Genomic DNA, 14,663 nt, shown 5'->3' with positions numbered 1-14,663 from the left:
CCGTCCCAAAACTACAGTCCCTCACTATCACACACTTACCTAACCCGAACCCTACCTCCGACACAAACACACACTCACCTGTCCCACAGCCTAACCCGACATCCCACAATTTCGCACACTTACCTGACCGCTCCTAACTCCGTCACTGTCGCACTCATCATGTAACGATCGCACATTTCCTTGTCGGTCTTTCCGCTGTCGTGAATCTCCCTGTCGGTGAACCTACCTGTCGGTCGTTTAGTCTCCTCTTCCGCGTGTGAATCGTCGTTCGGTCTCCCAGTAGACCCATACATATATATATATATATATATATATATATACATATATATACATATATATATATATATATATATATATATATATATATATATATATATATATATATATACACATATGTACATATATACACACACACATATATATTTATATATATATACACACACACACATGTATATAAATATATATACTTATACTTACATTTTCTATACATGTTCTATTTAAAATACATATATTTATATATAAACATATATAATTATACTTAGGTTTTCTATACATATTCTATTTAATATACATACATTTATACTGTGTTTTTTATATTTATATATATATATATATATATATATATATATATATATATATATATATATATATGTGTGTGTGTGTGTATAAATATACACACACAAATGATGATGGACTATGACTTTAAACATGGGCATAACTTTAATATGGGATGTATGCTATGTGACCCCTCCCTTTCAGATAAGTGTGTGTGTTAGTACTGCTTTGTACAATGATGAATATTTGGTAGTACTGCTTTGTGAGAGGATGAATATTTGGTTTCATGTCTTTATTTCAGCTTCTCCTGACTACAGATTTTAAAGGTTTCAAAAAGTTACACGATATTAGAGAAGGCAAACCTAGTATGCTATTGACACAGGGATGTGGGCTTGCATGCTTAGGGCATAACACTTCCTTGTTTTGTGTCTAGTGAGTGTCTTTCTTTACGTGCTTGCAGCACAATCAGCAGCTCTGCTACGTCACTTTACTAATTTGTACCAAGTGAGTCACTGCTGTTTACAGCAGCTCTCAATTGTGTGTGTGTGTGTGTGTGTGTGTGTGTGTGTGTGTGTGTGTGTATGTATGCGCACGCAAGTTGTGTGCTGTGCTTTTTTAAACAACTATTTTAGTGATGATATTAATACTTTTACTGGGAAGCTTTACTTGCTGGGATTTGTATTAAGCTTCTGGTTTACATTAAAAAAACACCAGTGATGTACAGCTTATTTAAAAGAAAACTGCACCTTAAAACTCAAATGTGTTTTTCTTCATTGTATCTTAGTCTGCCACATTAACATGATCATGTTTTCCTAATTTTCTTCCTCTTCCAAATAATCCATTTACAGATCTTAGTTAGGTGAACCAGACTAGACACATGCAAATGGTGGTATTTTCTCATGTTTTTCAAATACAATGGTAGTAGTATGAATCCAAGCCATTTTACATATCTTCTGTAACAGGACTGTTTCTATTTTTCCTTGTTTCTTTCAGAACCTGTTTTATGCTTTTTCCAGCAATTACACAGCACCAGACATGTAGATAAATTGCAGGTTTTTGTTAAAAGTAGAAACTTGCAATCCTTAACCTACTGACAGACTTATACTTCCTAAGGTATCAAAACTGTCAGAAGGGACAATAATGTAGTTCTGCTATTCCTTAGTGCCTGCAGGGGAAAATCTGTGCTTTTAATCCTGAATGTTTTAGAATTAAGAATTTGCTTTTAGCTGCAAACATAGGTCATTTTTATAACTGCTGTTAAGTTTTGTTTTCAGCTACAGTGCAGCACTGGATATGGCAAGTCTTGTCTATAACTTCTATTATGCGTTTTTTTTTTTTTTTATATTCTTCCTCACACAGCAGCAAGGCTTCCTGTAGTGCACATGCAAGTACATTTTCTCACTGTTTTACTCCTTTCTAATGCAACAAGCCTGGCAGTAGGACCAAAAGCAAAACCAGACTGGAAAGGGCATGCACATCAAAAGCACCTCAATTAGGAGGTACAGAAGTAAGTGAACAACACATCTACAGGTAATATACAAGACATTCATTATATCCGTTTCCATCAGCAGTAAATCAAAACAATTACCACAAAAAATGTAGATAATTACATTAGCTTGCAAAGTGAAATCATGAATCACTACGGTTAAAAATACAGTACACTGCAACTACTACTTCAACATGTCTCAGTGAAGTGATACAATTTCCCTGTCAGCAAGGGTCTGTAAATAAAAGCACAGAGAGAGGATGCTATTAGTATTGTGCAGGTAACCCTCCTCCAAGCTACTGAACCTTCAGACAGTAAGCTGGCTAAGGGTAACAATAGGATCACATGAATCTTGACATAGTCACTAGCACCTGCTGATATCAGCTTGTGAGCTGTACCTGATAGGAAGCTAAATATTCCACTTTGTAGGGTTGCCACATGTCAGGACATTTTCCTGACAGTCAGGAAATCAAGGTCTCTGTTAGGAAATTCAGAAATCAGGGTCTCTGTCAGGAAATACAGTCATGGTGAGTATTCAAATGGTATTTTGAATCACTGTGAGAGACATCACATCTGAAGTAGGTTTCCTAAAATGTTCACTGTTGCACTTGGACCTCCTTTTTTCCATTCAAATGCAGTGTAAAAACAATCACTGCTGTGCTTATATTTGTATATGTGGGTATATGCATAAACACACACATTTTATATATATATATATATATATATATATATATATATATATATATATATATATATATATATATAAATATATATATATATATATATATATATAAATATATATATATATATATATATATATATATATATATATATATATATATATATATATATATATATATATATATATATATATATATATATATATATATATATATATATATATATATATATATATATATATAAATATATATATATATATATATATATATATATATATATATATATATATATATATATATATATATATATATATAAATATTTATATATATTTATACAGGTGTATGTATACAGAAGAGCAACATGTTGCCAATAACTTATTTCACTTTTGAACATGAGCACTGCACACAATAAGTGACAATGTTTGGTGGTTTATGCTGGATGCGTGGGAATGGAACTCATCAATGGTACAGTAGCACAGTGAGTAGTACTGCTATGCTATCTCATAGTACTTATGTCCTGAACTTCTTGGTTGTGTTTCTATTTGTGTGGAGTCTGCATGTCCTCTCTGTTTTCATATAGGATTTCCTCAGGTGCTGTGGATTTCTCCAGCACCCAAAACTGTGCTGTAGATGAACTGATGTTCTTCCACTTTGCGTGTGTGTGTGTGTGTGTGTGTGTGTTTTGCCAGGAGCAGTGAGACTGTAACATATACAAGATGATTATATATATATATATATATATATATATATATATATATATATATATATATATATAGGTCCCACACAGATGATTGAACTTCCAAAAGGTCGACTTTCATATGGCCAGACCATCTGTTTGACTTTTGGAAGTTAGAACGTTCCAAATGGACAGCCCCCTATAGTGCGGAACCGGAAAATGTCCATTTTCCACACTGTTGTGCAATCTCGGAGTTGGTATATTTAAATAGCAGGGGGATGTAGGGGGTGAAGAGGGGCTTGCCCCCTGCTAGCAACGTGTAGGTAGTTTTTTTTTTTTTTACATGTTCGAAATTTCAAAAGTCGAACATATGGTCTCTGACATATGGGTTTCAGCTTTTTGAAATTTCGATCATGTACAGTAGACCCATATAGATATATATATATATATATATATATATCTCCAGATATAAATGTGTGTGTGTGTGTTCGTGAAAAAATAATATTGGTGGATGCGTACATATATCTCATGGGTAGTGAAAAAAAATAAGGCAGAATGCATCCCAGAACATCTAAACACTCAGAGCTGCTGGGGGACATCATTCTTGGCCATGTAAGTGGCATAGTAGGGTCCTCTTCTCTGGACTCTACTCAGTCTAAAACTGACCCCAGTCAGAGGTGGGCACAGAGATTGCTATAATTCATGTGAGGGCAAGGGATACTATAGTTATTAGTTCTTTAATGTTCATCATAATCAAACTTTAGAGGTGTGCACAGAAGGTCTCCTTAGCTTGTGTGTTGGCTGGGGAGATAGTGGTCATTATTTATCAAGTTTCTTCAAAAGCACACCTTAGATGGGGGCATAGAAGGTCACTATCTTGTCAACATGGTGTGCAGATGTACGACAGCAGTAACTTAAAATATATGACTTGTGCATTTGTCCTTTCACTTCCATCCCACTTTAACATCAGAGGGCTACACAGAAAGGTATTCTCTTTTTTGGATAGGGAGGAAGGCAGTCATACAGATATGATTTATGTGCCCTCACAACCATGTTCTTTTCAGTTTTATGGGTAACTACTAAGCAGTCTTTTTTTGGTAATCACTGTGTCATCATCCTTGAACAGTAAGTACTGGACATAACTTATTTCTTCCTTGAAAGAAAAAAAAAAATTAAATTTGTAAGTCATGATTTTTGTTCAGGCCAGTAATGGACAAATGTTTGTGGGAAAAATCTCTAAAAATGCACCTCAGAGCATTCAGAATTCCCACAACTTCTAGTGGCCTTGTGGTCCCCATACCCTCAGCTTAATTAAATTATTTTCTATATAGTTATTATAGTATAGAAATAGCCATTTAGGATTTGTCAAAAGGATGTAGGAAAATTTTGACAGGTAAGACAAAGTTTGCTAAAACAAAAGTATTCTGGATAGTATGAGGAGGCAAGAATATGAGGAAAACAGGGGAGTACTGTGGTGTATGCCAGGGTGACAGTAGCATGCAGGGGTAGGAAATGCCAAGGAACATTTTGCCTCGGGTTTCATATCAAAACAATTGCTACATGCAGTCACTGTGTAGAGCATTTAAAACTGCTGCTTCCTGGAGTGGCTCGCTAAAAGGGGTGTGACCACCCTGAGGCAAGAGGTGTGTTTTTATTCTGCAGGTGGAGGGTGGTTTATTTGTCAGCAAATGGAAGGATGAAAGGTGGCAATCCTATCCCTGTGTCTATGGTACATCAAGCCAGTGAAGAAAAATTTCTCTGCCAAAGCAAGTGAGAGGTTGAGTTTACAAAACTGTGGGAGGGCTTTCCCTTACTTTGATTCCAGTGAAACAAAAGGAAAGTTTTATAAAGTACAGACTGGCTCCCAATAACTAAACTATACTGGAAACATACTACAGGGAGAAAAGTACAGTTGTGTACACTTACCATAAATGTAGATGTTCGAGTGTATTCACTGTTGCAGTCCTAACATATGGGTTATCCGGCTCCCAGTAGCCCTCAGCTGGCCCAAATACCAGAGTCCTCGGTATATGACGTCGGCTGTAAAACTGATGTCAGAATGTCAGGTATAAAGGGAGGCAGTCAACGCCATTTCCTCAGTTTTTCTTGCCTTAACTGTCATGAGCCCCCAAAAGAAGGCTAACCCAGGGAGGAGACACCCTGGAAACATGCTATCCAAAAAATAGAAATATGTAGTCTGTGCCTTAGGAAAAAAGGGGGAATGGGGGTGGGAAATCAGGACTGCAACAGTGAATACACTTGAACATCTACATTTATGGTAAATGCAAACAACTGTACTATGTTCTTAGCGTTTCACTGTTGCAGTCCTCACATATGGGTTGATTCCCAAAGCCCAGGAAAAAGATAAAGGGGGAAGGAAGAATCACAGATTAAGGGTTGGTAAGAAGGCCCTGCAAAACTGCAGAGGCAAAACCAGCCCTGGATTTAGAAAACAAAGGTAGAATGTAATGCTTTGTGAAAGTATGGACAGAAGACCAAGTAGCTACTTCTAAAATGTCCTTAGTAGGCACATCTCTCAGAAAAGCTGCAGAGGTAGAGGCTGCTTTAGTAGAATGGGTCCTAATACCCTGAGGGGGAACCTTCCCATGCTGCAGGCAACAAAAGTGAAATGAATGAGCAATCCATTTAGAGATTGTTTGTTTCAAAATAGCTTTACTCTGAGCCCTAGGAGCAAAACTAACCAACAACTGTTCAGATTTACGAAAGGATTTAGTACTGTTCAAGTAAAATCTCAGCTGTCTATGCACATCAAGAGAGTGCAGAATCCTTTCCCCTTTATTCTGGGGGTTATTGAAAAAGGTAGGCATGTGAATAAACTGGTTAAGGGTCAGACTGGAAACCACCTTAGGCATAAAGGAGGGATTAGTTCTCAGAGAATCCTGATCTGAATGAAAAATAATGAAAGGTTCTACTGCCATTACGGCTTGCAGCTCCGAAACCCTTCTGGCTGAAGTGATAGCCAAAAGAAAATCAGTCTTCCAGGAGAGAAACTTCAAATCTGCAGAGGCAGCTGGTTCAAAGGGAGGTAGAGTAAGATTTTCCAGGACAAAATTAAGATCCCAAGCAGGAGTAGGAGCTCTTCTGGGAGGTCTAAGACTGCTAGCTCCCCTGAGGAACTGCATCATCAAGGGGTGAGAAAAAATGGGTTGCTCAAAAGAACAATGAGCAGAAATTGCTGAAGCATGAATGTTGACTGAAGAAAAGGAAAGTCCACCATTAAGCAAGCCTGCTAGGTAATCAAGAATGAAGGGAAGAGAAGGATGAGAAGAGTCTTCTCCTTTAGCCTGCATCCAACAGCAAAATCACTTCCATTTACCTGCATAGGATTTTCTGGTGCTAGGCCTCCTGGCCTCATGAAGAACTTCAACCACCTGTTGGGAAAGATGTAAAGTATTAGCCAGGCAGTTAAATGCAGAGTTTGAAGATGAGGATGAAGGAACTTTCCCCCTTCCTGAACCAATAGATATGGTACCGGGGAAGATGCCAAGGCTGAGCCTGGGAAAGGCTATGAAGAAGGGGATACCAATGCTGCCTGGGCCAATCTGGTGCTATAAGAATAGCCTTTGGTTTTTCGTCCCTTATCTTTAGCAGCACTCTGGGAAGAAGAGGCAGGGGAGGGAATGCATAAATTGAGAGTTGTGTCCATGGGAAGGACAATGCGTTCACTCTCCAAGCTTTGTTGTGAAACTCCCTGGTGCAGAAGGTTGGAAGGAGATAATTGGTGTGAGAGGAGAAAAGATCCACTTGTGGAGTGCCACAATGCTGAGTGATGCGATGGAAAATGATCTTGTTCAGTTGCCACTCGTGAGGATCCAAAACATGTCTGCTCAAATGATCTGTCAAGGAGTTTAACCTCCCTGGAAGATACTGGGCTATTAGATGTATGTCCATGGAAGCTGCTAATGACCATAGTCTCATGCTTTGTCTGCACAAGGGGTAAGAGTGAGTCCTCCCTGCTTGTTGATGTACCACACTACTATAATATTGCCTGTCCTGATCAGCAGAGTCCCAGGGAAGAGTAGGTCCTTGAAGGTCAGCAAGGCCTGCTGTACTGCCATCAGTTCTTTTAAGTATATGTGCAGATGAATCTGCTGGGTGATCCAAGTCCCCTGTATGCCCCTGCCTTCCAGACGAGCCCCCCCCCCCCATGCATAATCTGAGGCATCTGTGGTGAGAGTCTGGCTGGCAGGAGGTGGGCGGAAAGGCAGACCATTGTTCTGAGAACAGGCTGTTGCCCACCAGAAAAACTCCATTTGTAGACAGGGAATTAGGGGAAGAATCAAGTTTAAGTCCTGTGTGTGTTGACACCAAAGGTTCTTGAGGTACCATTGAAGTTTTCTCATATGCAGCCTTGCATATGGGATTATCAGAATACATGAAGCCATGAACCCCAGTGCTTGCAGGAATTGCCTTGCAGAGAGCTGGGTCATGCTTGCCAAGTTCTTGAAGTAAGCCGAAAGATCTTCCTGCTTCTCTTGAGGGAGGAATGCCATCTCGGTGACTGCATTCAGACTCATTCCCAGGGAAACGATCTCCCTTGTAGGAACCAACTTTGACTTCTTTTCATTGAAAGTGTAACCCAAAGAGGTGAGAATGTTCTTCATGAAGTCCAAATCCTTTTCTAGTTGTTCTGGGGAGGTTTCTTGAATGAGGCAGTTGTCCAGGTAAGGATAAATTTGAATGTTTCTCTGCCTGCAAAAAGCAATGGCTGGAGTCAGGCACTTCGTAAAAACTCTGGGAGCAGTAGATAAGCCAAAGGACAGTGCAGAGAATTGAAAGTGTTGCTCCCCAGCCCTGAAACGAAGGAATTGCTGCAACTTTCCCTTATTGGGATGTGCAGATAAGCTTCCGTGAGATGCAAAGTTACCAGCCATGAATCCTTGCCCATCATGGGTAGTAACTGTTGAAGAGTGAGCATCTTGAATTTAGGAATCACCATAAAAGTGTTTAGAATAGACAGATCCAGAATAGGGCACCAGGTGCCCCCTTTTGTGGGTACCAGAAAAAGTCTTGAATAAAAAATTAGGCCTGCCTGATTTGCAGGAACTGGCTCTATAGCCCCCATAGTCAGTAGAGAAGAAATTTGATTTTCTACCTCTAGCCTGAGAGTTCTGGGTATGTCTGGGTACCCTTGTGGAATAGGGAAGGTGTGAAAATAAAACTTGTAACCTTGGTTTACTATATTGAGCACCCATTTGTCATCTGTGATGGTAGACCATACCTCTGCAAACCTGGCTAACTTTCCCCCCAAAGGAAACCCAGGGCCCACAGAGGTAGGCACAAGAAGGTCGGAGTCATTGAGAATTCTTGGTTTGGGAAGCTGGCTTTGAACTCCCCTATTTAGCAGAAGAATGCCACTGCTTAGCCCTTTGAGGGGCAGAAGCCTGCCCTCTGGAAGATCTGAACCCCCTAGGCCTAGAGCGACCCTGCTTACCAGGATCAGGGAAAGACCAATTCTTGGAAGGATAATACCTACTAAACCGAGGAGGCTGAACCCGAAGGAAATCTTTAACAGCTTGCATAGATTTTGCCTTATCCTCCAACTTCTTCAGTACCTCCTCAGCCTTGTTACCAAAAAGATTGTCTTTGTGCAAAGGAACATCCAGCAATTTAGATTTAACAGGTTCAGAAAAAGGCTGCTCCCTGAGCCAAGCATGCCTTCTGATAATGGAATCAGTGGCTGCTGCTCAGCAGGAAGCCTCCAAAGTGTAAAAAACACAATGCAGTGAATGCTTATTAACCAGAGTGGCAGAATTCAATAAGTCTTGTAAATCTTTGTTCTCCGACATGGAAGGAATATCTCCAAGTTTAGCCTTAATAGCCTTCAAAGTATGCTGCTGATACTTGAGCATGCGAAAAAGGCAATTCACAGATCTAATGGCACAAGTTGCAGAGGTATAGACTTTTTTTTACCTCACCTGTCCAAAGCCCTAGACTCCTTATCAGAAGGTACAGGGTTTTTAGCAATAGTAGCCTTAACACCCTTGGGGCCTTGAGAAATAATCTCAGGATCAACAGTAGGGTTTTTAAAAAGGAAGTGATGAGAATCAGGATCCCTACAATACCTATCAGGTTTTCGGGGCGCAGGAGGAACAGAAGTAGGGGTTAAAGAATTTTCCATGAAAACATCATCCACAACTTCCAAAACTGGAGGTACAGCCAGAGGCTTATGCTGTGGCAAATCCAAAAATTCCCTGATTCTTTTCTTAGACTGAGGAAAATCCTGACATTCCTATTTAAAGGGCTCCCTGAGACTATTCAAAGTATCCCCAAAGGAAAAATCTTCTGGAGGAGAGGCAGAAGGGCTAGAGTCCTCAGCATCAGAATCCTCAAAGCCAGAAAAAAGTTACCCAGCAGAAATACTGGAAACCTCAGAATTTGAGACAGACAAAACATCAGGAGACAATTCCCTAGCCGTCTTGGAAGGGGGAGGTAGAGAGCCCCTAATCAGGGAAAGAAGATCACCAGCCATCTTTACCAACTGGGACTGAGGCACAGGAGGGGAGGCCGATGCCTGCTTGTGAATAGATTTGCAGCTGGAAGGTTTGCTAGTAATCCGGAGGGACTTGGGAGGCCTAGCAACTGCAGAAGTCTGAACTAAGGTAGTCAGTCTGGTTCTGGTCTCATGTTGAAGAGAAGAGGTGTCAGAAGCTGGTGCCTGCATAGCGGCTCCGGACCCATTTGAGGTGGCAACAGGTGGAGGGTCTGAAGATGAAATAGCAGCCTGCTGCATGGAGGACTCCACAAAGGTCTCGGCAGAGGCCTGCGGCTGAAAGTCTGTGGACTGCAGGGGCTGTGAAAGCACCTCACTGACTACTGCTGGGCTGAAGACCAATTTCACCGGTGCGTCATCAGCAGATTTAACCCTAGGCCTGTCGCGGTCCTTGTCTTTGCGCTTCCTAGGTATATCCAAAGTCAGGAGACCAGAAGAAGCCATACTGCGAACTTAGGCCAGACTCCAAAATGCTTATACAAAATCTTAGCTCTACGGCATATGGTACACGGGTTAAAGGAAGCACAGGGAGTTAGTGACGTCGTGCTCAAGGCCCAAACAAGTTATACAATAGGAATGAAAATCATGGTGCGGAATCTGTTTTCCACAGGCAAGACAGTTATTAACTTTATCTGACATTCGTTAAAGCAAGAAAAGAGGATCCCCAACGGGGTACTTATCTGAGGGCGTCTTCAACTTGGTAGTCGGAAAGCAAAAAGAAGGTAAACGGCCGACGGGCACTAGTACGAATTTTATCTGTTTCGGGCTCCGTGGTAAGAAGGACTGAGGAAATGGCGTCGGCTGCCTCACTTTACACCTGACATTCTGACATCAGTTTTACAGCCGTCATATACCGAGGACTCTGGTATTTGGGCTGGCTGAGGGCTACTGGGAGCCAGATAACCTATATGTTAGGACTGCAACAGTGAAACACGAAGAACATCATTGGGTTTGAGTTCAACTGTGAGTGATGCTCTTTTCTTTACCTGAAGCATCTCCAGTTATGTGCAGTGAGAGAGCAACTCAGCTAGGTTACTTACAATCACACTGCTGAAAGCTCATGTCTGTAATGTGACAGAGGAGTAAAATGCTTTGCATTAGGAACTTGTGTGCATGCAACTGTTTAGAAATGAAGCAGTCCAACTCAGGTGCTCCATGAATGTCTACCCTCCTTCATGTGTCTCCATTGGTTTTCTTGTTCCTTTTAATTTAACAGAGATTCTCCTAGAGGCAGTCTGATTATCAGCTACATTTCCAGCTGTCACCCCCTGCCACAGGCCAAAGGCGTAAAAGTGTCTGAACTTCCATCCTGTGCATGGACCTTCTTGGTTGGGGGTAAGCTCCTGGATGGAGTTCTGTTTATCACAACTCACTATGTGGAAGATGAGGTAGATCCCAGTTGCAGATCCATTCCAAGTACTTGGTTAGGTATTTACTTTGTGTTAAGTATTTAACCATCTCCGTGGCAGCCTGTTATGCATGCAGCTGAAACAAGGACTGTAATGTTAAACCATAGATATATGCATGTATCTATACATGGACCAGACTTGATCACTGTGCAAAGTCCTGACTGACAGTGTGAGCACATGGCTCAATTATGAACTTAAGGAATATCCTGAAGCTTCCACCAAGAACTGCCAGTGGACAAGATCATGCTGCCTTACATGCTTTCAAGATTGGCAAATCAATGATGGCCACTTGCTTCCACCTTTCCTAGCCAACTCAGTATGGGTATTGTTAACTGATGCTTGGATCATCTAGGTAGGAGTTCATCCTTATTGGTAGATTAGTTTAATATAAATTGGTATCACTGTTATTACACTGGTCATCTGATGAAGTGTAACTGAATAAGATGAAAATGCACGTTATGTTAGTGAATGCATTCATGTTTTAATACCATTTTACTTTGTTCGTCTGTGTATGTTGTTTGTGTAAATAATAAATTTTATAAACTCAGCTTGAGTCTCCGCTCCTGGTTTATTGCACAGCATTTTTGGATTATAGGAGTTCATCCTCTTACATCCTGTTTAAGTTCTGTTTTGTCAATTACATCTGCAAATTTTACCTAGATACATTGCATCTGGAACTAACTGCTTTGAATACTGAGGTTACACAGAAACTTTGAACTTATGCGGCTGAGTCATATTTATACTTGTTCTGCAAAATACTGTCCACAAATGCAGACAAGTGAAACTATAGTCCACTAATTAGTATTGCTAGATGAGCTATTAAAATGCAACCTGTACCAGTCTCCAGCATAAGTTACTTAGATTAATTTTTAAAATTAAACTGATTCTACCATATCAAATAGAAAATATAATTTCATAATGTTATTAGTTTGTAACATAATTAACTAGCAGCATTACAGGTACAGTTAACACCTCTAATCACTTCCAAGATATTGACACAAAATGCTTTAAGAAAAACTGGCAACTGAGCCACTATCAGTAACAGACTGCAGCCTAATGGGCTGTGATAATCATGTTATCAGAAGCAGAAACAGCAGCTGCAGGAGGATAGGGAAGAAAAAAAAAAGGCTGGGGTATGTCAGCAGTTCAAATGGAAATAATTAACTTCACAGTAAAATCAGATCAGAGCAATGCAGTAAAGCACATTTAGAATGTGTAATAGAACATTATTTTGACTACAGCGCAAGAAAAACACTGTCAAGATTACAGTTATATTTTTTGTTGTCATCCGTACATGCAAAGGGAAAGAAGACAACTGCCACAAATTCAGTGCCCATTTTGGGAAAAAAAAAGAAGAAAGTAACATTTGTGTTGTCTTACCTCCATATGTGTAAAAATGATCTTTTTCCCGGGTCAGAACCACAGTTCCAAAGACATCCACCTTACTTATTGGGTGTGAATTGTAAAAGAATATACCTAAAAAAAAAATTCAGTATATTTATTGCATTTATGTTGTCTTAAAATATTCTTTTATTTTATTAACAAAGGAAAGATCTCAAATGTTAACAGTGATACAACACCGATGTGGATTAATAAAATATTGGTAGTAGTATTCAGCTTTATCTTTTGCTATTTTTTTTTTAAGTTTGTTCCTAAAAACAACTCTGACAAGAGAAGCTGGATTGTTTTATCACCATTATGTCTTATATTTGGAAAGAAAAATAAAAGTCGAAATACAGTCTAGTTAGCTGATATGTGTGTAATTTACCAACACATAAGTAGTTATGCACCTTATAAGCCAGTAACAACAGCTAATGATAGTCCTGTTCAAGAAGGGAATAAAGCTAACATCTAAAAAAATAACATGGATGCTTCACTGTTTTGCAGATAATTATACTTGACTTAAGGGCAAAAAAGCCAAGGAAGATTCTAAGGCACCTGTAGGCATAACACAGAGCTATTCACCAATAAAACTGCACATGTAAAACTTATGCTAATAAATCTGCTCATTTGCCATGCTCTTTAATCTACAACCAGTATCATCCAACTAAGCTTCAGTTACAAAGATGAGTTGCCCAGAGATATGGCATCCTGTCCAACATTTAGTTTTTCCACCCTATGGCGAATATCACGGCGAAAATGAAAAGCCTGCAAAACCTTCAGCTAATGTTAGGGGTCTATTACTTGGCAGTAGTAGCTCAGACAATAGCAGCTTAGATAGCCATGCAAACAGACTACATATTCCCATTTTCGTGACTGTTCCACATTATCGTCAGCTATTTCTAAAGAGACAAAAGTCAAAGTAACAACAGTATTATTATTAAATGAAAAAGTTATGTACTCACCATAACGTTCCATCTGAGTAGTTGCACTTCATTTGTCTTCAGCCTGTGGGAATACAGGTCCATATTGGATCCGAGCCTGCAAATTTTACTAGCATCAGCTCCAACTCCAGACTCTTCCCCTTACCCATAATATACCTCCATTGCCTTCCATCCCCAGATCGAGTTTGCTGAACTTATACTTAGAACCCAACCTGATAACATACTTGTGACCTACACTGCAGCCCGTAGGCTGAACATGCGTCAAGGTCCGGGGGAAGGAGGGAGGGACGGTTGAAGACAAATGAAGTACAACTACTCAGATGGAAAGTACAGTTGTGTACACCTACCATAAATGTAGATGTTCGAGTGTCTTCACTGTTGCAGTCATAACTGTAGGGTGATCCTGCCGGCAGGCAGCCCGAGGTCGGCCAGAATCAAAGTCTGGGTCCGGCGTCGACTACACAAGCTAGTACCCTGACGTCAGTACGCTCTGGTACATAGCCCTCAGCCGACGCCATCTTCTCCAGCCTTTCTTGCCCCAGATGTCAGAAATCCCCAATAAACAAAAAATGAATCCCAAAAGGAAACACAAACACACCATAAAATGAAAAAGGAGGGGATAGGAGGGAGGGAAACACCGACTGCAACAGTGAAGACACTCGAACATCTACATTTATGGTAGGTGTACACAACTGTACTATGTTCTTCGTGTTTCACTGTTGCAGTCATAACTGTAGGGTGGAATCCCAAAGCAGTGAAGAAAGGGAGGAGGCTTAGATAGAAGAAGGGGCAGCAAGAAGGCCCTGCAAAACAGCAGAGGCAAAACCTGCCCTGGTCTTAGAGTACAAAGGGAGATTGTAGTGCTTGGAAAAGGTATGCACAGAACTCCAAGTGGCAGCTTCCAAGATATCCTAGGTAGGTACTCCTCTGAGAAAAGCAGTAGAGGTGGCAGCAGCTGTGGTAGAATGACTTCTCACAGTACCTGGAAACTGTTTCCCATGATGAGTGTAACAAAATCT

The 14,663-nt window shown here is 40.2% G+C and overlaps 1 protein-coding gene across 5 annotated transcripts in view; it reads right to left on the bottom strand.

Annotated features, from left to right (window-relative positions):
• Positions 1-14,663, bottom strand: part of STN1 (STN1 subunit of CST complex) — a 978,195-nt gene that overhangs the window by 836,978 nt on the left and 126,554 nt on the right. For all 5 annotated transcript variants that reach the window (XM_044056104.1, XM_044056103.1, XM_044056107.1 and 2 more), the window contains one exon: positions 12,701-12,796. In XM_044056104.1, the coding sequence (XP_043912039.1) occupies positions 12,701-12,796 (96 nt within the window). The remainder of the gene's footprint in view (positions 1-12,700; positions 12,797-14,663) is intronic.

The sequence above is a fragment of the Protopterus annectens genome, chromosome 14.part0 (genome assembly GCF_019279795.1).
Source record: "Protopterus annectens isolate FY-2018-M chromosome 14.part0, PAN1.0, whole genome shotgun sequence".
NCBI classification, from domain to species: Eukaryota; Metazoa; Chordata; order Ceratodontiformes; family Protopteridae; genus Protopterus; species Protopterus annectens.
This window is presented reverse-complemented; position numbering and strand designations above follow the sequence as displayed.